Raw genomic sequence first — 23,161 nt, forward strand, 5'->3', positions numbered from 1 at the left:
GGGAGGACAGCAAAATGCCACAGAGTCGGGCAGGAAGAGCTGCAGTCAGAGGGGTTAAAGGCAGATTTCTGGTGACGACAGCATGCCTGCAACCCGCTGTCAGAGCTCTGAGTTCCTGCTCCAAGCCACACACAGCTCCGGATCTGAAAAACCGCACCTCATCGACCCACAGATGCATTTTTACAGCCATCACCAGTCTGGGCTTTTTGTGACGGCACCTCTGGACCTTTGCCTTCCCCACGCACGTCCCCCTCCATCCTGCCAGCCCTGGCGTTTTGCTTTGTGCTCTGAGCTCCGAGAGCACCCTCACCACGCGCCTGGAGCGAGGCTCTGAGTAACTTCTCCACCGAGCAAATACGGATCTGTCTGCCCCGTCTGCAGGGCGGCACGTTTCAGCATTACGTGGAAATGCAACTGCCCGACCCTTTCGGAGAGAGATGATTTTCCTCTAGGACTACCTAACAAGATGCCAGTCTCATTTCCAGGTTTGCAATTAACCTGCTAGAAGAAAGGAGCAATTCCCAAACGAAGCAAAGGCTGGTGCAGCACAGGAGGGGCATTTTAGATGCAATTTGTCCAAGGCAATGGTTGCTGGACCTAGGGAGACTCCAGCTCAGTCATAACATCCTCCCCTTGACTCCTCTCCCCCAGGAAAACCCTCACGTTACATGAAGAGGGCCCACAGTGCGTTCAACTCCTGGATTACTTTCCTTGTATATCCACATGCTACGAAATTCAATGCCCTGGGTTTCTCATTCTGACATTGCACATGGAGTCTTCTCATTAAGAGGGGTTCACCGTGTACCTGGTGTAAGGAAAGGAGAGACACCCAGCCAGACTGCTCAGGAACAAGAAAGCATCTGTGTGAACTGTTATTCCTTCATAGCTATTCTGTGAAGCACACCCCTACTGGGTAGCTCCCAGAGCACTGCCATATTTTGCATAAATTTTAAAAGAAAAAAAGACAAATCTAGTGTTAGCCCGGTTTAGAGACTTTTAATATCCTAACCGTAATGTTTGCATCATTCTCTGTATTTTCATATCGTTGTAAATGAGGCAACCGATACAAAAGCGTTTGAGTTTTCAATTGTTGTGTTTCAGGAAAAGCCAATCTGTACTGGAACAGCAATTAAATTAATGTTTTCTGTGCCATAATAATTCACATTTAATCCTAGTGCACTGCCAGGGAACTTGCCTAAGTAGATTAGACTGCTTTCAGCACAATATGCCAGGTACAAGAGAGCTTCCATTTGTAATTCTCGCTGCAAGTTTGGTGCAGAACCTCCCTGGGCTGAAACACAAATTTGTTCTTTCTCCCTTTTGCCCAGGGGGACGTGATCCTCCGCTGCAGCAAGTTCGCTGCACGCAGTACCGGGTGTTTTCTCCTCCTTATAAAAATGGAACACTTTTCACTTTAACAGGACAGAAATTCATCTATAGCACGAAACGATGAGACAGCTCCAGAAGAGGCAAGGCAAGCCAGAGCTGGCAAATACGAGGAAGGGCTGGGATTTTCAGGGTACAGCCCCACTCCCTGAACATTTGCAGTGTTTTAAAGCTTTTTTAGGTGCTGCCAAATCCAAGAACTGGGATTAACAGAAAGGAGCCCATGTTACACCTACAGAATAGAAAACTGTGACAGCACTGAATTCATGGGACTTTCATTAATCGAGCAATGTGAATTATTCACATAATTCACAACTTATGTTAACTTCCAACATCACAACATGACCAATGCTAATACATTCACTACAAGGAAGCTGGAATGGACCAGGTTTCCCACTCCACTTATTCCTTTGATAGTGGTGTTTTGACAAAACAATGCCAAAATAACAGCTGCACATGGTGCTGAAGGCCCAACATCTACAAAAATCTACTGCTAAAGTGGGAAGAAGGAAAAATCTGGGAAGCTGCTGACCTGAACGATGCTTAGGAAAGAGTTAACTTATTAACCAAGACAGCTGTCTGGGCTATGATTTGATCACAGTATCCAGGTACCCACTGAAACCCTAGAAATTATCTGTTATCCCAGAAATAGCAGGTAGTAAGGGCACTTAAATAAGAGACAGGAGAAGTACCCACACAAGGAAATGGACAGCCTGTAGTTGAGAGCAAGCTAGCTCAAATTAAGGGCAAAACACATTTTGAACAGAGCCTCAGAACAGAATTCAAAGAGAAATAACAAATCTTCAAACTCCAGGGCTCTCCTAGCAGCAACCAGCTGTTCTTATGGAGCTGCTGCTTTACCCAAACACCCGTTTGGATGCTTATTCTAGAACTACCTAGGTAAAGCTCACAGTTGTAAGACAGAGAGTAAGATTCCCTTATCTGAGCATCCTTTCTGTCTGTTCAGAGGACGGAAATTCTGCACGTGCTACTTCTGTAAGATGTGAAGTGCTGGGTCTAGCTCCCACTGCTGTGTTTGTGGCTTGTGCCTGAACTCTCACCCAAGTCCCTGGAGCTATATCCCAGAGGATGCTTTTCTTTGCAGACAGATCTCTGCAGCTACAAGCTTTTACGACAAGGCATTTTCCTCTAAAACCTCCACTTGTGGCAACTTTTTGCATATGCTTGACAAGTTCAGACACATCCATAAAGAAGAGGCAGCTAATCTGCACATTTCTAACGCGCCCTCTGTACCCCTGAGGCACGGCACAGAAGGGCCTTTCATTCGTGTGACTGTGCTGCACTGTTCTAATAGACCAAGATCTTCCTTTAATGGCTCTGTAACGATTAATACACCAGACTCAAAATTAAAAAAAAAAAAAAAAAAAAAAAGTAGAGGGGGCAGAGATGAAGCCTTTGACAAGAGAATGGCTGACAGAGGAGTCAATGACATCAGGGTACTGAAGATGCAGATAAGAGGACTGGGACTCAAATTGTGCACGCCTGTGCTCTTCTCTAAGCCACTAATCTTGCTCTCCTAAGCCCACCAGTTCTGAACGCAGATTTTCAGAGAAGCAGTGAAGCAAGAAAAGTGAAAGTACAGCACCGGCTCTCACATATATGAAAAGACATACGGCCTAGCTTCCATTTATGCACGAGACTTGCACTGACTTCTGCATGCTTTGAACAACTCCCTGAAGTATTCAGCAGGGAGAAATCAACACAACTGGGTCTTTTCATGGCCTCTCTCCCAGACAGCATAATCACAGTATAATGCCGTGCTGCTTTCAAAGCCTGTGAAAGACAACAACCCTGTATAAGCAATTTAAGGTTTGAGTTTTAGTCGCTGAATTAAAAATAATTCAGGCAGAACTCAAGAATCTGATGGCAGTAGGAAACAGAAATAGCTAAGGTTCCGTCTGTACACCTAGTCTCAGACACTGCCTTAATATTGACTTAAACATACAAGAATTAATTTTGTTGCTTCGATCACTTCTGCAGCACAGAGGATTATTTCTTCACCCTTCATTTTACGGATGGGCAGCAGCACTTGGGGGACAGACAGATGCCTGCCAGAGCCAAGTGCTAATCCCCCAAACTTCCCGTGTGAAACCTATCCCTTATACTCCAGATCTCTTTCCTCATACACGTTTGCTTGTTTAGCCAGTGTTTGTAGCACAGCTGCTGCTCTTACCCAGGTCCAGCATCACACTGGCTTTGGAACTCACTAACTCCATGAGCAGGGCAAAATAACAAGTTTGATACTGTTCCTGCTTTCCCCTCCCCTATCCCTCTGTTTTTAAATAACTGTGCTCAGCTGTATCCCACAGAGATAGATCAGGACAGCCTGCTTAATCAGCCAGAGAGCAACACAGGTCTCTTCAGATTGTTTTCTACAATTGTTCAGCTCTGTGTGCTGAGAAAGTAGAGACCACAACGACCACAGCTGTGAGGCTCTATCACTAGCCAAAAATGTAGGTTTAGTACATGATTCCTTGGGCCATACCACCTTGCATCTACTGTCCTCCTAAAGAGACACGGAAAATACTACCTGGGCTTTAATTCAGGTCTTTCCTAATGCTGCCATCCACATTGTCCTGACTGGATACATTCCCTGCTCTCCCCACGTTAATATAATGCCTAAATTTAATGAAAATAAGCCAGTATTTACCTAAAACTAACTCAGAAAATACCACATTGGACGGGCAGAGAGAGTACACTCAGCATATACAATCCATACATATTAACAAGTGACAGATGTCTTCAGCACAATAAAAGCGAAGGAAAGGCATTCAAAAAGACCTTCCTTGCGTGAGGAGCTTGAGGATATGAATACAATAGACTTTTTGTGGCAGAAAACGCTCTGTCATTATCCACTTGTTTGTTCCGTGATCGTAGGAAAAATCTGGCAAAACAGCTCCATATAAGCGTTTGTACATGATGCTATATAAGAAAACTTTAGTTAAAAACAAACAGTAGAAAACTAATAGCCACTGAGAAGGACACAAGCTGCCAACCCCAAAGGAAATGCTCAACCTTAAACACTTTGAAAGCTTTCAGTTTAACTCCTCCAAGCAGTGAGCGTGCCCTGTGCTGCTGGAAATGTGAGCGTTCAGCCAGCAGCTGGACCAAGCACACGTGGGGACAAAAACTGCATGGTGAGCTCCCAGAGAGCTACAAATTCCAGCTTCAACAGTTAAATTACCAAGCTGTAATTTAGATTGTACCCACGAGTCCTGGCTCAGGAACCCACAGCCATTTCAGAAGTTAGAAGGAGGATTTTTTATTTCTTTTCTTAAACCAATATTCAGCTTCTCCTGAAGCATTCAGTGTTTAAAAATGACAGTTCTACTGGGATGCTTCTGCTTCCACATGCCAAAAAGTTGTCATAACTGAGGAGTCTTGCAGAGGGTTCAGCCAGCACTGTGACAGGGCAGCGTCTCTGGACACAACATCACAGCACAGAGCGAGGCAGCACGACCCTCTAAGTGACGCCATCAGAAACCGTACACCTACAGCTCTGGTCAGTGGCATCTGAGCAGGTCTGAGTTTTTCAGGCTGAAAAGCATCCAGAAGTCTTTCCTTCATATCTATTTGTTAGTGTTTGAACACTACAAATAAAACTTGACACCATTCAGAAGCACATTTGTGGTTATCAAACCCTCCAAAAGCACACCAAACCCTTCAACCTACATCTAAAAGCAATAGCAGAAAGAGGGAACCCTAATATTAAGAAATGATCTTTCCATAAAATGGAAGCCTACTCAAATAGCTTTATTCCTAATCCACACATCTTCAACTGTTAAATCCAAAATACAGGGGCAAGGAATTACAAACTTCTGTTATTTTTTTCTATGTGGTAACAATATAACATAAAATGATATTTAAACACCCAATACTTACAGGGTCTCTCAGCTCTTCATTGTCTCGGGTTGATGTTCGAGGTATTTTCACCGGAATTTCATCTCCACATTCAGTGTCAGAAGCATTTGGAGACTCTGCTAAATCAAGGAACTCATCTCTCTTGTGACCTCTGAACCTTATTTTGTCCAACTTCTTTAGCATGTTCAGCACTGCACTTTTCTGCTTTACCTTAACATGACGGTTGGAGTCTCTGCGAGAAACAAAACATCAGAAGTACTTTAGAAAGCTTGCAACAAGCCTAAAAACACATTCTGATCACTAGCTACCTCTGTTTTTTCAAGTGTCTTCTTGCCCCTGGAGGAGAAACAATTTGCAGCATATCTTTTTACAAGACACTTTTAACAGACGTGTGGTTTGGTTTTCATTAGTTGGCAATTTACCACCTGCCTCCACTATCATGGCCTCTTTCTCAGGGCTATTTTTAAAGACAGGATGGATGCAAGCTCACAACCTGCACCCCAAACTAAGATTAAAAAGTCTGTTCTTAACTAAAGTTTTATTTTTTGTTTAAAGTAAGCTGTTAAGTCCACATTCTTCAGTTTGCTGACATTTCTAATCAAAGGCATGAAAATCCACTAAGCATCACAACTTATCCCTAAATCCTCTGAAAAATATGGAGAAAAAGAGTGGCAAGGCTACCATATCACCCTCCTACTTCAAACTAAAGAAAAGAAGGTAACAATGATTTATTGAAGAGCTCCCATTAAGAATTACAGATTGATAAATTGACATAATCCATAATCAACTGTACAGCCAAAATCCTTTAAATTAGCACTGCTGACAATCTTGCACACCCAGAGAAGGAGCTTTTCTAGATTTTGACTGCTCCCTTTGAGATACAAAGGAGAATCGCTTTATTAGTGATGTTTCCAAATTGTTTAAAAGCTAGCGTAAGCGAAACTTTACTGTTAAGTGCATCAGTTCAGCCAGTGTTTGTGCAGATCATGCAGATGCTACCCCATCTGGGGGAACAGCAAGTGCCCAGAACATCTCACTTCTGGGGACCACACATTGACAGAAGCAATACTTAAACTTAAACTGACGTTATAATTCAGAAACCCCACTAATATATATATATATTTTAAAAAGATTATATAAGAAATCTGAATTAACATATGTAAACTTATTGTAATCGTAGCTTTCTAAAATACTGCACTGCATCACTTATGATTTAAACTGGACCCCCTGAAGCAGCCCAATTCAATGCTGTACACCTACCACACCATGTACAAAAGGTCACAAGCTCCAACTTAAATAAAAAATAAAAAGTTAGGTCTTTGATCCTGCCACTTCAGAAAACTAGCACTGGCAGTTTATTGCAAGCTAGCCACAGACTTTTTTTTTTTTTTTTTTTGGTGCAAATTCTGGTCTTCAGCTCAGAAACCTCCACACAGGGGATGCTCTAATACTCTCCTCAAAGAACTTCTGCTAGGTAAAAATCTGCATTGATGCTCTTGTTGCCATTACCATCCTCCCATCCTCTTTCCCCATAGTCCAGATTGCCCTCCTCATCACTAGAAGAAACATGACTGCACATCACCTCCTAACACAAACCTCGTTTCAACAGAGCTTCTATTCTTTCCCTGCAGATCCTCCAACACTTCAGCAGCAACTAATCGCACCAAGTTCAAACCAGATCGTTACCTTCATGACCTGCCTCAGTTTGCACTCTGCCAAGGTTTATTAGCACCCTTAGCTTAAACACAGAGGTTTGAAGCTCATACAAATCCCCCTGAGCACAGCTGGCTCAGAAAAACCAGCCTCGTCCTTTATCGGAGATCCTTCAGGTTGCAGCCGTGTGTTTATTCTTCCTCTTCAGCCTCTTGTGGTAACTCTCCCCAAGGTTATTTTCTACGAACTGCTTTTCTTTGAAGTTCTATTACTTGTCAAAGCTGAGTTTAAAATAGAAACACTTCTGCTCATTCATTGCCTATATGATGAGGAAAGTTGTCAGCTATCACATCCAGAGATATCTGTGGGCCCTGCTATTAATAGCGACTCGAGAACAAATGCTATCAGGGCAGTTTAAACCTCTGATAAGCACTGGCACAGACTGCCACGCTCCTTCCCATCTCAGAGATCTCCATCTGCGATCAGCCAGTGTTACCTAGGACGCGGGTCAGACCCACACCAAGGCAGTTCTAAACCAAGCCCCTCTGCTGCCCAGCCACAACAGCACTTTCAAATGGCACGGCTACAGGCAGAAATAATACGGATGGGGTAGTGATCGTGTTAAGTTAAGGTTGGAAAAGCCCTTCAAGATCATCTGGCCCAACCACCCCCCACCACCAATGCCACCACTAACCCATGTCCCCAGGCACCACGTCCAACCTCTCCTTGAACACCCCCAGGGACGGTGACTCCACCACCTCCCTGGGCAACCCGTCCCAGTGCCTGACTGCTCTTTCTGAGCAGAAATGGCTCCTCATTGCCAGCCTGAACCTCCCCTGGCACAACTCGAGGCCATTCCCTCTGGTCCTGTCACCAGTTCCCTGGGAGAAGAGGCCGACCCCCAGCTCCCCACAGCTTCCTTTCAGGTAGCTGCAGAGAGCAATAAGGTCTGCCCTGAGCCTCCTCTGCTCCAGACCAAACACCTCCAGTGCCCTCAGTCTCTCTTCACAGGCCTTGTGCTCCAGGCCCTTCACCAGCTTTGTAGCCCTGCTCTGGACACACTCCAGGGCCTCCATGTCCTTCTGGTGCTGAGGGTCCCAAAGCTGAACGTAGTGCTTGAGGTGCGGCCTCACCAGAGCTGAGCACAGGGAGACGATCACCTCCCTGGTCCATCAGTGTCAGTATTTCCTAAAATATTTTTGATCAGGCTGACCATTAAAAAAGGAAATAGTAAAGAATCACGTTCCTAGGGATTTTTCGAAGTATTTTAAGTACAAGAAGCTGTTATATAGAAATACCTGCTCGGTTATAATTTAAAACATTAATATTTTGTCTGAAACTTGTCCGAGCATACCAGGCTTACAGATTACTTACCTACATTAGATGATCCCAAGCAAAAACCTAAGCTTGCCAACAAGCTCCTATGGAAGCTCATTACTTGGCCGCAATCCAAGCACGCACTCCAAGACAGGCTTTTTATGCCAGCATCCTATTCTTCCAACGAGCAACTTTTTTATTTTTTAAGACAAAGATCAATAAATAGAGCAACATTTCAACACTTTCATGTTCACTAGAAAAAAAGCTTCTCAGAGATTTTGTATTTCAAGTGACTTGGATGAAACCTAGCTAAGCTTGAGGAAGCAAATGAGTCTTTAGTAAGACAAAAGGCCAGATTCTGACCTGTAATTACATTTCTTGTAAAACACAGTAACTAAACACCAAAACACCTGCTCCACACCACAGCTACTGAGCCCCTTCCCCTCTCCCAACTACCCAGCCACATCCCGGCCCCAGCTAGTTCAGCTCTAGGTTTCGGGCTGTTAGATCCCCTATTAGCATCACCAAGCCTGGCATGCAGCTTTGTACTTGAAGAGCTCTGAGCAAGAACGAAGGCCCACGTCTCCTTCTTCTTTTGAGCTAACTACCAACAGAAAGAAACACAACTATTTTAACTCCGTGCACTGTGAACACACACTCACCTCCTAACAGTCATATCAGTGACAACAGTTGTTCTCACTAGAATGCAAAAAAAAAAAAAAAACGGACAAATAAGCCTGCTATCACCCTCGTAAATTATTGATCTGAGGAAAAGAAAAGCAAATCCCTTCTCCCCAGTCAAGATCATTTCTGCACACAAAGGCCATGCTATTAATGCAAGCAATGAGCGATCTTTTCCACGTCCAGCTCTGCCATGCAAAGCACAGAGTGCAACAAGGCAGACGCTGACTGTGCAGGACTGATTTAGGTCCAACTTTGTTGCACCTCAGCCAGATCTATTAATACTCCCAGACCCCCTGCCATAATATCGTCGGGATATCTTACATTAACGTGCTTGCAAGCAAGGCTGTTCAGGCACCCGGCTTTTTTTAAGAAGGTGGCTTTTATTTCTCTCGTTGCAGTGGCAGAGGTCAAATCAGCAAAATTAAATACCAGCCTGGTAAAATTATCCCGAAGTCCCAAATCATCTCGTAACAGCTTACGTACATAGGGAGGGCGTGATAAGTGAAAAAGATCTGCACTTTTCACATTTGAAAAACAAACAAATAACAGAACAGTAAAATATCTCTAAAGGTTTCTTTAATTGACATTAATACCCAGCTGCTTTTACAGCTTTTAACCCCTTTTACAGAGGGCTGGAGAAGAAACAACATTTTTTGGGACCCCAATTAACCCCAAAATAACCATGAGACATTCATTTGAACTAACATACCGTGACTCCAACCCCAGAAACAACATATGCACACATTCCCACTTCTGATAAGGAGAAAAATTTGGGGTTCCCCAAATTTCCACATAAAAATTGCAAGGAGATTTGGAGCAGCTTCCCTGCTTGCAATTGCAGAGAGGCTTCAGAAAGGAGGTAACCAGCTGCTGGGGAATGCCCAGAGCCAGCCTGCCCAGCACAGTCCAAGGGGTATCAGTTACAGGGTTTGCTCCTATGAAAAATGCCCTCACCCCTTCATAGCACCGCTCCCCCCACAAACTGCCAGATTTTTGGCAGGTCCCGAGTTAACACCAGCATCCCTTGCTGCCCTGCAAGAGACTAACACGATCTGCTCTTGCATGATTGTGGAAGACTCATCCCTCAGCATGAGCACCAAAAAACTTGCTTAGAGGTTTCAGTTTTCTCTTCACATCCAGTCTTTGACACATGAACATGCTGAATCAGGGTACGAGGTCTCGCAGACCTTGCAGAGATTCAACAGCTAAAGTTTAATGTGCACTTTTGTCAGGGGAAGGGCTCTGCTTCGCAGCCCTGAGATTCGTTTTCCTCATCTGTTAACAAAATGCAGAGCCACTACACAAAGTCAAACAGCATCTCCTCAGCAAGCATTCATTGGGAGCCTGGGAAAAAAAAAAAAAAAAAAAAAAAAAAACACACACACACAATGCTAGAACATTATGGATGAACTTTAATATAAAGTCCAAAGGCCATAGCAAACTGACACAGCAAAGCAACCACTGAAGCACCTGTGCTCCTTTTGCTAGAAAAACAGCATTTCAGAAAGCTGAAGACATAAATAAAATCAAAATAAATCTAACATACCGCTGGTTTCTCATCTTCACACCTCATTTTCCTTCACATCCTCCTTTGAATCTCAAAATGTCTTTCTACAGAAGTGAAAGGTAAGAGTGCTGGGACTCAGCAAGAGCACGACTGTGTGCGTGTGAACAAACACAGGCAAGTGTCAACACCAGGATGTTTCAGTCTTATCATGAGGGAGGGACATGCAAACGGAGGGAGTGGAAAGTATCAGGCTTACATGAGGTATTCATTACTCCTTCACCGAAATGCTCCGGTGTATTATCTTGACAGGAAAGCAGGAACAGAGAGATACGTGGATGGTATGAATGTACCAGCTGATACTTAAAGTACTGCAAACAAAGCTCGTTGTGTTTTCTTCAGGACATGCCTAACTAAAACTGGAACCCTTGGTAAAATACCAAAGCCTACAACAAGTTCACAGACCAGCTCTGTACAGTGTTTTGTGTAAAAGGTTCCCTCTCGACATTAGTTTCCCCCTTTTTAATGGGCAGAATCTCATCTCAAGCCATTGTCTGAACATTTTGTACTTATTAATATTTCAAAAACTTTAACCAGAGAAAGATCAACTGACTGCACTGTGAGATCCTTGTCTGCTCAGTTTCTCTTTCCCCTGTGCACACAGTTTTCCCACTTTGCTCTCCAGAAGGCTCAGATCTATTCAGAAAACCAAACCTTATTCACTGCTTCTTCTCTTGAACAACAGGAAGTGGTTTTGCGCAGATAAAGTTGGTATCTTTCAAGAAAACTGCATTAAGCTCAACTCAGGAAGATGCTGAAGCACAGGGAAGAAGGGACGCAACCTTCTCCCAACACAGCCCTGTCCCAAATTGTACTGTGTCCACAGAGCACACTATTTCAGCTCAGCCCAGACTAAGCAATACATTAAGTTCTCTGTACATAATGTTGTCATCATTTCCACAAAACCCAAGTGCTGCCGCGGCTGGGCAGTCCGGTTCCCCTCCTTCAACACCCCCACCCACAAACCGATTGAGAGCCTTGGAAAGAAAAGCTTTAAGGGCACAGTCGGTTTCCGAAAAGAACGCCTCTTGCCTGCCATCAGTGGTTATGAAGGCGGCCATGTGCATCATACCTGTTGGAAACAAAGAAACTGCAATTCTTTGGGCCAAACATGCAGTCAGACCAGCCAAGAGCAGCCTACAAACACCTTCCAAATGTCAGAAAGGTTGCACAAGTGCCCTCGATTTCTGACATCAACAAACAGGCAGGACCCGACCTTTGGAGCTAAGCTCTCCCCACGCTCAACCCACCACAAGCTCATCCTGAAATTAGTCACTGCCTTCGTGTCACAGTCTGCTAAAGTCTTCCTCAAACTATGTTACTCTGGCCCCAGGGTTACGACATGATGGACTGAGCATACAGCATGAACTATATACTGCTTCTGAGTAACACCGACAAAAAGCACCTAATCCTTTCGGGGTCAGGAGTCCTTAAAATGCTGAACTTGTACAGGGATGGATCTTGTTGCATTTTTTAGCGTGAGAGATTATGTTATCAGTCAGGCTACCTAAGGCATGGGGAAATATTATGCTTACTATTTCAGCTTTGTTTTTCCTGCAAGTATAAAGAAAAACGAACAAAGAAAATCCAACCACAAAGCGTCCCACTTCCACAGCACTCGATTAACACCAGTTGGAAACGAGCAGGAAGCTGTGCTTGGACGTGTTACAAGCTTAGTTACATGCAGCTACTAATTAACAGCTCTAAAACAATTTAAATTGTCCACTAAGGGAGGAAAAAAAATAATAGTATGTGTAACATCCACTGTGGTAGAAACCCAGACACTGGAGACAGAAGTTTAAAACACTGATCTTGATTGCCAGTGGTGAGGTTGTCACAGCAACCATAATTCAGCTTCATGAATATGCATTATGCTGAAATCTATTTTTTTCCAAAAGAGACTACCGTGTCACTCAGCACCCGACATGAAGCTGCCTAGGCGATGGACCAGTGCCGTACAATGAAAGTGATTTGTCTTCAAGATTTTTGTCCTGGCTGGTGCAGGCAGAAGGGCTGGGGGAAGCGGGGTGTCACAGGACACGGCCGCACAATAAAGGTGGCAAAACGTGGCTGTAGGACTTGCTTCTGGTCCTGCCCCTGCCACAGAGTTCTTCAGACATATTCGGCAAACATCTCAAGCTGAAGGGTCCCAAAATGACCCAAGCAATCACTGCGAAGGTTTGGACCTGTGCAACCTATTGGTCTTAATCCTTCAGTAACCTGGGGATGAGCTTTGAAACAAACCAAAGGAGGCACCTCCAGTGCCCCTCCATGGAAGGTGGGGCTGCTACTCCCACTGCTAGGGACAGTCCCCAAGGCCACTTGAAATTTGTGGGCCTGGACTTGATTTCCACTGGGAAGTTGTGGGAGGCACAGAGGGGACATCAAAAAGAACACAACAAAACCATACACACATACCTGTACAGGTCACACACCCATGTGAAGAAACCCAGAGCAGGGACAATTGCGACTAAGCAGCTGTGGTAGGTGTACTTTGTACTTAATCCCTCACTTAATGTCCCAGTTGGAAAAAAATGCACTGCCAAAATCACATCCCTTCCTCATTACATTGACGCCCTACACACCTGTGCTGCTCATTCATCATGAGACATAGTACTAACAAGGTACGTTAAATCAATTCCTCTGTACATTGATAAAGTGGAAATTCCAACTCCCAAACCAGGAAGATAAAGCTCATTTTTACCTCGTGTGAAAAAGTGAAACATTTACTATACCATCTAAAAAGCACCACCACAAATACCCTGCAAGAAAACCACTTTGCCTGCAGACAAGCTCAAGTGACAGGAGAAGCCCACAGATTCAAACCACAAGTCAACAGGCAGCCTCTCAGCATTTTTGTTTTTATCTCCTCTGCCCCTCGAACACGGCAAATAATGGTCCAAATAGGTAGCACATAGGGACAGGAGTAAAAGCTTCTCCTCCTCCAGGTGAAACACTTCCATCCCGGTCACCAGCTCCCACCGCTCTCCCCTCAGTGCCTCCTGGTCAGGCATGCTGGAGCCTGAAGCCAGCTCAATCGCAGGCTGGCACCGAAGGGAGCAAGCCTCGTCACTTCTGCCACAGCCTTTCTGTCACTTGACCACTCATGCGGTTTATCAATTCACTGCTGATCCAACTAATTTGTGTTTGTTTTCTGGCAGGGTCGGTTTAATCAGAGCAGACAGCCATTCAGGCTCACTCGTGGTTGTACACAGCGTTGGAGCTGGCGTGCCTCCCTCACAGAAAAGGTTTCTGGTCATGGGCTGAGGGAGAAAGTATCCCGGTACAGCAGCCACCTGCACCTAAATCAAGTTAAACAGCTGTGAAACCTCACCCTGAAGACAATGTTTATGAGGCTGCTATAAGGCACATTTCAGAAGTCAGGCCTACGCCAGAGCTTCAGCCCCTCTGAAGGACAGAGGGGAAGCCTGTCACAGCATTACATGGGCAAAATGCATTTTTTGCTTCCTCTCTCTGACTGCTTTTTGCTTGCTGGTCAGGATGGGAAGACGAGAACATCACCAGCTCAGCAAGAGCCTCCTGGATGACAAGGCCCAGCCAGCCCGGCTCTGGCCCAGCTCCAGCCAAGTACAAAGCCAGGGCCCAAGTTCTGCCCATAAAAGCAAAGGGACCAGGGGACTGGGGGGACATCTAACATGGGCTAAGGTTAGGTTTTCACGGCGTGCATCTCCTTTTCCACTCTTCTAAAGGAAATACATGAAGACTAGCTTGACATAACACTCGGAATAAAGTTGGCCTTTTATACTCTGCTTTAAAATAAACATTTGAAGTTGGAAGTACACATACTGGCATGGAACATCTTATTCAGGCTAATAAGTTTATTATGAAATGTGATCACTACACTGTTTAAAAAGTGAAAGTCCTGTTAGCACTGAGGAAGAATTTTCATTCTATCACTTCGAGTAAACAAAGTACAAGTTACTGAGACTAGTGCAGCTATACCTGTTCAACACTGACCACATATTTCCACGATCTGAACCACACAGTCATCATCTTTTAATGATAAATACAGATAAATTAGAGGAGTACAGTAACTAAACACACCATGAAAAATGAACCATAATCCAGGCTTAGAGAAAGGCATTTTGACAACAGCCTGCCAAGAGGTATGAAGAACAGTTTTGGACCTCTTGGAGCAGTCTCTCAGCAGCAGGCAAGAGCTTCATCTGCTCTGGGTGATTGCTCGTAGCTCACCCAGTAATCTTCAGAAAGAGACCAAAAGCATAAAATCTGAAGTGCAGTTTTTTATTTTCCAATAAATATTGTGCTTTGCTATTCTTTAAAAAAAAAAAAAAAAAAAAAAAAAAGAGAGAGAGTGCTAAGAGCTACATGTATACATTTGCAGCAGGACACAGCTCACTGCAAATGACTGAAGTCTGGCTAACACAGTGCTCTTCAGCTCAGCACAGCTGAGAGCATGCAACTCACTGCTCAAACAGAAGCCTGTCGTAGCCCTTACAACACCTTGCACATCTTCACACGCGCCACAGTGCCAAGCTACCTAAGTATTTTATTTCCTCTCAGGTCAAAACCACACAAAATGAGTTACTGACCTATCACACAAAAGACTACAGATACATAATTGCTATGCTAGATATACAATGATAAAATGAACTCTCCTACCTTTTTGTTCACAAATCAAAGTTCATAACCCCAAATCATTCAGTTATTATGGGTACCCCACTGACAAGGTGGCTAAGGGCCATCATACAGAGTAAAGCAAGACAGTTTACTTTGAGGGGCTTTGCACAATTTAGAGTGAATTCAGCAGAAACCAACATTAACAGTTTTGTGAGTAACCGAAGTTACACATATCATTAATCCATCTAGGTATGAATTTTCACAAAAAGGCTTCAAGGATGTGGTGATTCTGAGTATAGTACTGCATAACTTCTGCCAACTTGAGCTATTCTACTGCAATCTGAAAAAATTATTAAGCCTCTGAAATATCTCTAATACAAAAATAAAATATATCAAAAATTAACAAGTGTTTGAGATGTACCAACTACAGAAATCAATGATGAATTTCCTCTCATAAGTAACAATGTTCAACATTTCTGGTACATAAGAAATGAATTACACACAAGCTAGCACGTGTCAACTATAACCACAGTACAATTAAAAATCTTAATTTTCCCTCCTATATACAGGCCTTGAGCTTATAAATTACGTGTATAATCCCCAAATCCCACATATTTCTATGTAAGAAACAGTGCCACATCTCATTCTGTTCCTTCTTCCTTCCTTCTCCTTCCAACAGAAACCTGAAAACGCTCCTGCAGTTGATGCTACAGGCATAGAAGGAAGGGGGCTGGAAAAAATAAATCACTGCATAGATTAGGTAAGTACACAGCGTTGTAATTCCTCATTATGTCAACTTCTAAATGAAGGGACACGAAGCATTGTGGAAAAACCTACACAGATATGTGAAAGGGCACCATGTGAAAATGCTGTGCTGCACAACATACCTAAGAGGGATTTATCCAAGTACACTAACTGAAGGAATAAGCAGCAAGTTTCATACAGTAAATCTTCCTTCAGACAGCAACTTAATTTTTGGCAGTCTGTGCTATCCAGCAGCTCAGAGGAGCAATGTAAACTATTTCTTCAAATCTTATCACAGAGTACAACATTCAAGATCAAAATCCCACCAAACCAATGGAAAAGTACACAGCAGCTCCTCTGGGCAGAACTTGCCCACTCTGGAAAAAAACCTCCTTCCTTATCACACAGCTTGGGAAGAGATTAGAGGAATATTTACTCCACGTGACAAAGTTTGGAAATAACAGAGAAAGTTGTTACACAGGAAAGCACCGTACTTGTCCTCTAGGTGTCATGGACCTCTTTTCCATTTCTTCACTGCATCATTCTCCAAGTAAATCCATTTGCACTGTTGGCACATTGGCTATAACCAGAACTGAATCAGAGCACCCAAAAGACAGTTCTGATTTCTGGACTGCAATTAATTGTTTAAATAATCTGGCTACTTAACACACTTCTCTAAAAACAATGAAATTGCAGGCTTCAGTTTGGAAAACTCTGCTGTTCAAGCTAATCTCTGTTACAGGGACAAGCCTCCGTTCCCTCAAATTTCCAACCAAATCATTCCTTCGGTATGCAGAATATCTGTTCTTGTCCCCACACTACTTAGATTAGCATTCCTAAATTAAAAAAAAAAAAAAAAAAAAAAAAAAAAAAAAAAAAAAAAAAACGCTTTTGCTTTAGGTTGTTACAAACCTGTATAGACACAGCAGGTAACAGAGCATCCAACCCGATGAGAAAGTAGAGGAGCCACAAGGAATATAAGTGCCCACTACCCTGTACATTAACTCTCTCAGTAAACCACCTGGGTATTCTAGCTTAACTGCACACCTTTCAGTTCACATGTTTATTTTAACATTCTTTGCACAGCAAAATTCAGTGGGAATCTTTGCCCTCGGATCTGATTCTCCCAAGAGATACATGTATCCTGCGTTTTGTCTTTACCTTCCTTCCCCGAACTCTCTGCACATGGTATCAACTGTGGTTAAAAAAAAATTAAAAAGCCAATTTTGGTGATACCACTAACTGCTCTCAGCAGAAGACAGACACCAGAAATGCACACATGCTGACAGTTGTGACTTGTTAAATAACCAGCTGGCAGAGAAATGTAAACATTAGGCCCCGCAGAGATTGTTCCCTGCCCCATTAACAATTTTAGACATATAATGACAACACAAGCCTGTGCTGGGAAGTGCAATAACCTCACAAAGAATGACAGAGCAAGCAAGCCAGATACTTGTAAGGAAATACAGAGGAGAGGATAATAAATAAATAAATAAATGACTCCAGTAAAGTTTCCCACACATTCTTGTCTTTTCTCCCAAATTTTATTAGTTCACAAAACCAAATCCATCAATTTGGCATTTTGCAAACAAAAATTAAAATACCTCGTCACTCAAAACACTCAATGACACAAACAAACACCCGTCAGCAATCACCACCCACTGCAGACACACACAGCTCAGCTCAGTTGTCCACCTTCAGCAGGCTGGCATACGTAACTACATACGTGACCAGTGCAGAAGAGGAGGGGAAAGATGAAAATACACAGCTGTATTCTACAAGGAGGCAACTCTAAGACTTTGCCAAACCCTCAAAAATATGTTGAACTATTGGCCATCACAAGGCAATGAATTAAGACCTACAGTCTCCTGAGTCACCTTCTTTAGGGGGGGTACTCAGCAGCAAAACCTTTTCTTCCCCCTGCTTTTTTTCTTCCGTGTCACTCTACTGTGACACTCAAACTCCACTCCAGGTACTGCAGACTCTGGGACAACAACCAGTTTTCACAGTCAGGCCTGAGACATTGCCAAAATCCTGAAACCACCTCAAAAAAGCGCTCTGCAACCAGTGCTTGTTTCCCATGGTCTCATCGCTCAGTCAGGTCCAGGTCAGTTTCCAGCAAAGACTGAAGAACCTCTCCAAAAGTTCTGTGACTAGACCTTTAGTTCAAGCAATTTTGTATACAACTTTGAGATCAAAAATGTAAAACCATAGCAGTTTCTAGTATTTAATGTAACAGCCTTCAGCTTTTTTACCCGGCTTTCAAAGAGCTTATGACAATTATTCTTCAGGCAACCACGTAAGAAACAAGTCTGAATAGACTCCTTTTAAATTTTCAAGCCTCCTTAAAGCATGCACAGAGTTGAGGAAAACTGAACAAAAAATTGCACAACTTCAACAAAACACAGAAATGATGCATTACATAAATCTGTAAGAAAGGTACAAAGCCTCCTCCTAACAACTAACTGGCCAGCTGAAGCTATTACCATAAACTAGTCCAGTTCTCATTAATTTGGCTGCATTGGTAGGAAATTAACATTTTAATGGCACTTGTTATATCCTACTGCCTCATAACAGCAGATGTTTCCAGTGGCAAAATAAAAATTATACAGAGTTATCAACTACATTTTTGAAGCTGCTGAAACAACTGGAACAAGTTATCTTGGAGCAGGTCTTTAAATAAATCAGGGCACATCAACGTATCGAGCTCTATTCCCCTACTGAGGGGGGAACCTACTGTTGGCAGCACCACTGAAGGGTAATTTTGTGCTAAGTGGCATTTCTCCCCAGAGAAGCCGGTTCCTCTCTCGATACAGCCATATTAGCAGTATTTCAACTGCATCTCAACACAAAATGTACTGGACACAAGGAAGAGGCAGAAACAAGCTCTGCCAGTCTGCTTTTTTTGATCCCAGACATGAAGTAACCCATGAAGCCAGCGCTGTTAGCACTTCATGGATCAGCTCCTCAGAGAGTTTCTTAACCAAGCCTGCACACGCAGGCGGGCCTAGCACACTACCTGCATGCTCTGTTTCAAAACAAAATATTTCCCTGTCACAAACACACCAGCAACCCAATCAGGTTGCTAAAGCAATACAAATCGCATGACAGTAAGCAGTAACCTGGCACATCACGGCAGCTTCAGACCTGAAATAGAACTAAATTGACTCAAAAAAAGCACAATGGATAGTTTAGTAATGAAGTAAAGAAACCAAGGTAGAAGGAATGTGAATAGGACTAATTCAGTCATCATTTCAATCAGACGAGCAATTTAAAAGGCAGATAAAGGATGGCATTTATACGTCTGCCTCTAAGACTGGGACGAGGGCCAGAATTACACTGCTTGAGCTGACAGGTGTGTTTATGCCATGATGACAATTCAGTCAGTAATGATAAAGGTAAAAAAGGCCCAAGTTGTTGAAGAAAAAAGCCATATACAGACGATTTATCTTTCTGAACAGTCATGGTTGGGTGCGGGTAAAGGAAGAGGCAAGAAGAGTTGTTCCCTGCACACACAAGCCACAATAAAATCATTTGAGTTGCACACATTTCAAAGCCTCACAAGGAGAGATTTTTGTAGAGGTGCCACCCTTCTTTATCAGAAAGACAAAGAATTCCTCTCAGAATCTCTTCTTCTAAAAAATACTTTATTTTTCAGGTCAAAAGTCCTAATAAAGACTCCTTCCAGCTCTGTCTTAGTGCTGGTTATTTCATTAACAGTCACATATTTAAAACTGAGGATTTTAAAAATTAAACCATGGATTCACTTTTCCAGAGAAATTCTAAAAACTTAATTATCGGTCACACTCAAATTCTGATCTGGGGGTAGCAAGGCTTTTGTTTACACTGTACAAATGTTTTAACAGATACAGTCTCCCAAAGTCACGGAAATGGAGCTCAAGCTTTTTTACATTGAATATGCTGAAGACTGCAGGACAAGATCAAACTACTAGTGAACTCTCCCTTATCTCTGATTTGGATATATAATATATAATATGAAAAAAATACATATATAATTCTTGACTACATTAGAAATTCCAGGAGGCCCATGTCTTTGTCCAAAAACCAACTTTGGAGCACCAAATTTGCTGGAAGGGGAATAGCGGAAGGAGGATAAGAGAGAAAGATGACAACTTTTGATTTCTTCATTATAGGTATCTGGGGTTTTCGCCCACCTGCAAGATCTAGACAGGCTGACTAACCTTGAACAGGGACTTGGGCGGCTGTAAATAAGAGCCCGTCTTCAGCAAGGCCTAAGTCACAGGATGGAGGAGACAAGAAATAGGGACTGAAAGCCATCAGGATTAAAAAATATATAAATACATAGCAAAAAAACAGTTCATATCTTATGCCTGCCAAACCTTTCAGTTTATTGGATAGTATAAAACCTTCAAAAGCTAAAGAGCAGTTTTAATCAAGGACTGTTCTGGGGTTTTACTGCTGTACTCAACTCTGATGGCCTGTGGCAAAGCAGAGGCATCAGGCCTCCAAGTGCTGCATTATAAAAGTAGAAGAAAAAACATGCCCTGCTACAGATTGTCCTTCAGAAGAGGTATCCACACCACCCAGAAGACACGTAAGAAAGTTTGTCTGGTCTTGAAAAGTACCTTCAGGGCCAGCAAGTGGAAAATCTTCTGGGTACCTGAGAATCAAGTCAAACAATAACATGTGAAAGCTGGGCCCAATCTGTGTTATAATTAGCCCTATGACTAAAAGGTCACATGAGTTTATATATCAAAAATAAAATAAAATGAAAAAAACAAGCTTTTGGAGAAAAGATTGGGCATATACTTTGACAAGGCTACAGAAGAGGTCAGTCCATACTGGCATCCCTACACAAGGATGCATGCAAGATCCCATGGGGGCACACAAGAAGCTGTCTTCCCTCAGGAATGATAGTACTACTGAACCACATGGCACTGAATCCCCTTAAACATAGGGTTTTTCTTTAGCTGGCTGAGTACAAGACGAGCTTTCCATGTCACCTTGCCAGGGAGAGTGCTTTGCTGTTCCCTGTGCCCCAGTTACAATGCTCACATTCCTCTTGTCACTGTATTTGGCAAAAATCCTTTTAGTTTAAGAGTTGAATCTGCTGGTTAATCTTCGTATGAAAACAAAAGGAAGTTTATTCAAATGATGATCAATCCGTAAGTAAGAAAATACGTATGGCAGTAGCAGATAATCTACTTCAAGCGTTGGCGTCTGCTATTTCCTCCATGGTTCAGAAGCACCAGCAATGCTTATACTTCCTAAATACGGTTCCTCATCTCCTGTTTCAGATAACAAGCAAGCTGTGGTTAGCCAGTCATCTTTGGGGTCCAGCCCCTTCTTAGCATTCCCAGCAGATCTGTCTTTACCTACTTTTCTTCTGACATTTACAATAACACACTATTAACTTCATAACAACTTTGGCATTTATACAATTCATTATATCATGGACTTTAAAAAAAGAAGCCCTATGAAACATCAGTCTGTTTAACTACCAACACTTTGTTTAGCTGAAGCTTTTGAAAAGGGAGGAGAAAGTGGAAAAGCAAATCACCACCTATAAAGCAAACAGACACTTTTTTGCCCAAGTCCACATAGTGTTTCCAAAAAACCATCTAACACAATTGTTCACCAGCTAAGTACACACATGAAATTTTTGTGCCATGCGTGAGGTCTGCTGTAGCTCTCGGATAGCATGAGCTTCTAGCCAGCTGAGAACAAAGCCACCAGTGGGTAAGATAAACAGATGTAATTTGCTTCAGACAAAAAGAAACATAAACTGCATGGAAAGATTTTCCATGATTTAACAAAGACAATAAAAACTCACCAACAGCAGATTCTACAGTAATGAGTCACAGATAATAGCTTAATGCTTAAAGCTTATCTATAAAGAAAAAAAAATATTTATGCAATTACAAAGCATTAACAAAAAATAGGAAGGTACTTATAAATAGCTTCCATCTTTTCCAACTGTTTTTATCTGAGTGAAAACCAAAGCAGATACTGCACATTCAGGCTCACACACCACCAGGAAAACCAATCTGGAAATACTGGGCACTGTTCCTCCCTCAGAAAGCATATGTTGTCTCTGTTCTGCTTTACGAGAGGACTGCCAAGTGCCAGAGAGCTTCGCTGGTCAAATTCAAACTCCTAAGCAATGCAAGTTCTGTGTTCTTCCTACAAAATATTCCAAGAAATGGTATTTGTGACTTTTTTTTTTCCTAAGCATTTTTGTAAGGGGATAAGTAATCCAGCATTAAATGCAATCATTGTTAGCAGATCCCTCAAAAACTAGAAGATTGCTACTAGATAGAACAGGAAAAAAAAAAGCAGAAGTAGCTTTAGAAAAAAAAAAAAAATCAGTTTTGTTGTAAAAATGATTTCTAATACAGAGCTTTCTGGGGAAATCAGAACTATCCTACTTAGGCAAGTTATTTCACATAACTAGAAGTAAAAATAAGAGCTGTTGAATGTGTATAATTTCTTCACACCCATAAGGAACTCTGAGAAGGGAAAGCAAAAAACCTATATAGTAGGCAGAGACCCTTTTAAAAGCTTTATACTCACAACGTTTCTCTGAAACAAAACAGGGCTAGCTCCAGATGATCCGAAGGAGACCACAGCCTTCACTTCTGCAGTGTTTTGTAAGCTCCTGACGTTAGTTTTAATTACTGCAAGTTTCCAGGAAACTCCTACAGCTCAAGCAAGACTTGGGAGTACAGCATCCTGTAGCAGCTGGCAGATCTCTTAAAGGATCAGCATGTCCAGTCCGTTGCTCTGCTTACTGGAAAGGACAGTCCTCATTGCGTGATCACAGTTTTTGCACGGAGTGTTGAGACCAAGCAGCATTTTACACAAAAGCAAGCTATGCTTCATTTTTGTACAAAAAGGGATCTCAGATATCCTGCAGTATCTTTTAGGTTCCTTTATAGATTAGCCTCTGAGAGGAGTTTGAAGATCTTGGATAAAAGAAGTGCAAAATACTACAAAGTTAATCAAACTGGAGTGGTTTAATGCTTCACTTATTCCTACCCCAACCAATGACAGTATCTTTGCAAGATGATGCAAGACTTGGCCCTCTAAGGAGCTGTTTGTTAGTATTATTACCTGATGAGCACAGTCTGAAGTTGTCCTAGCCGCGGTCACACAGGGATGCTTAGGATGTATTGCTGCTCTCAAGCTCAGAGCTTCACAGCCACCTTTGTCCCACACAAACAGGATGGCTGCTGGCTGAAATCGCACTCCTTGGCTCCGGGCAGCACTGGGAAGCAGCCAGGAGCTTCACGGATGGGACACGCAGACAGCTCCCTAAGCATTATTCCTCATTCCAGGAGGGAAAAG

General features: G+C 42.7%; 1 protein-coding gene across 4 annotated transcripts in view; it reads right to left on the minus strand.

Moving 5' to 3' along the window:
• Positions 1–23,161, minus strand: part of GRAMD4 (GRAM domain containing 4) — a 77,891-nt gene that overhangs the window by 48,171 nt on the left and 6,559 nt on the right. For 2 of the 4 annotated variants that reach the window (XM_082768585.1, XM_082768583.1), the window contains exon 2: positions 5,290–5,500. In XM_082768585.1, coding sequence (XP_082624711.1) covers positions 5,290–5,500 — 211 coding nt within the window. Of the gene's footprint in view, positions 1–5,289; positions 5,501–10,468; positions 10,581–22,387; positions 22,489–23,161 lie in introns of those variants that run through there. The other 2 variants (XM_082768586.1, XM_082768584.1) reach the window with 2 other exon arrangements.

Source organism: Aythya marila, assembly GCF_965140915.1.
Source record: "Aythya marila genome assembly, chromosome: 1".
Classification (NCBI taxonomy): domain Eukaryota; kingdom Metazoa; phylum Chordata; class Aves; order Anseriformes; family Anatidae; genus Aythya; species Aythya marila.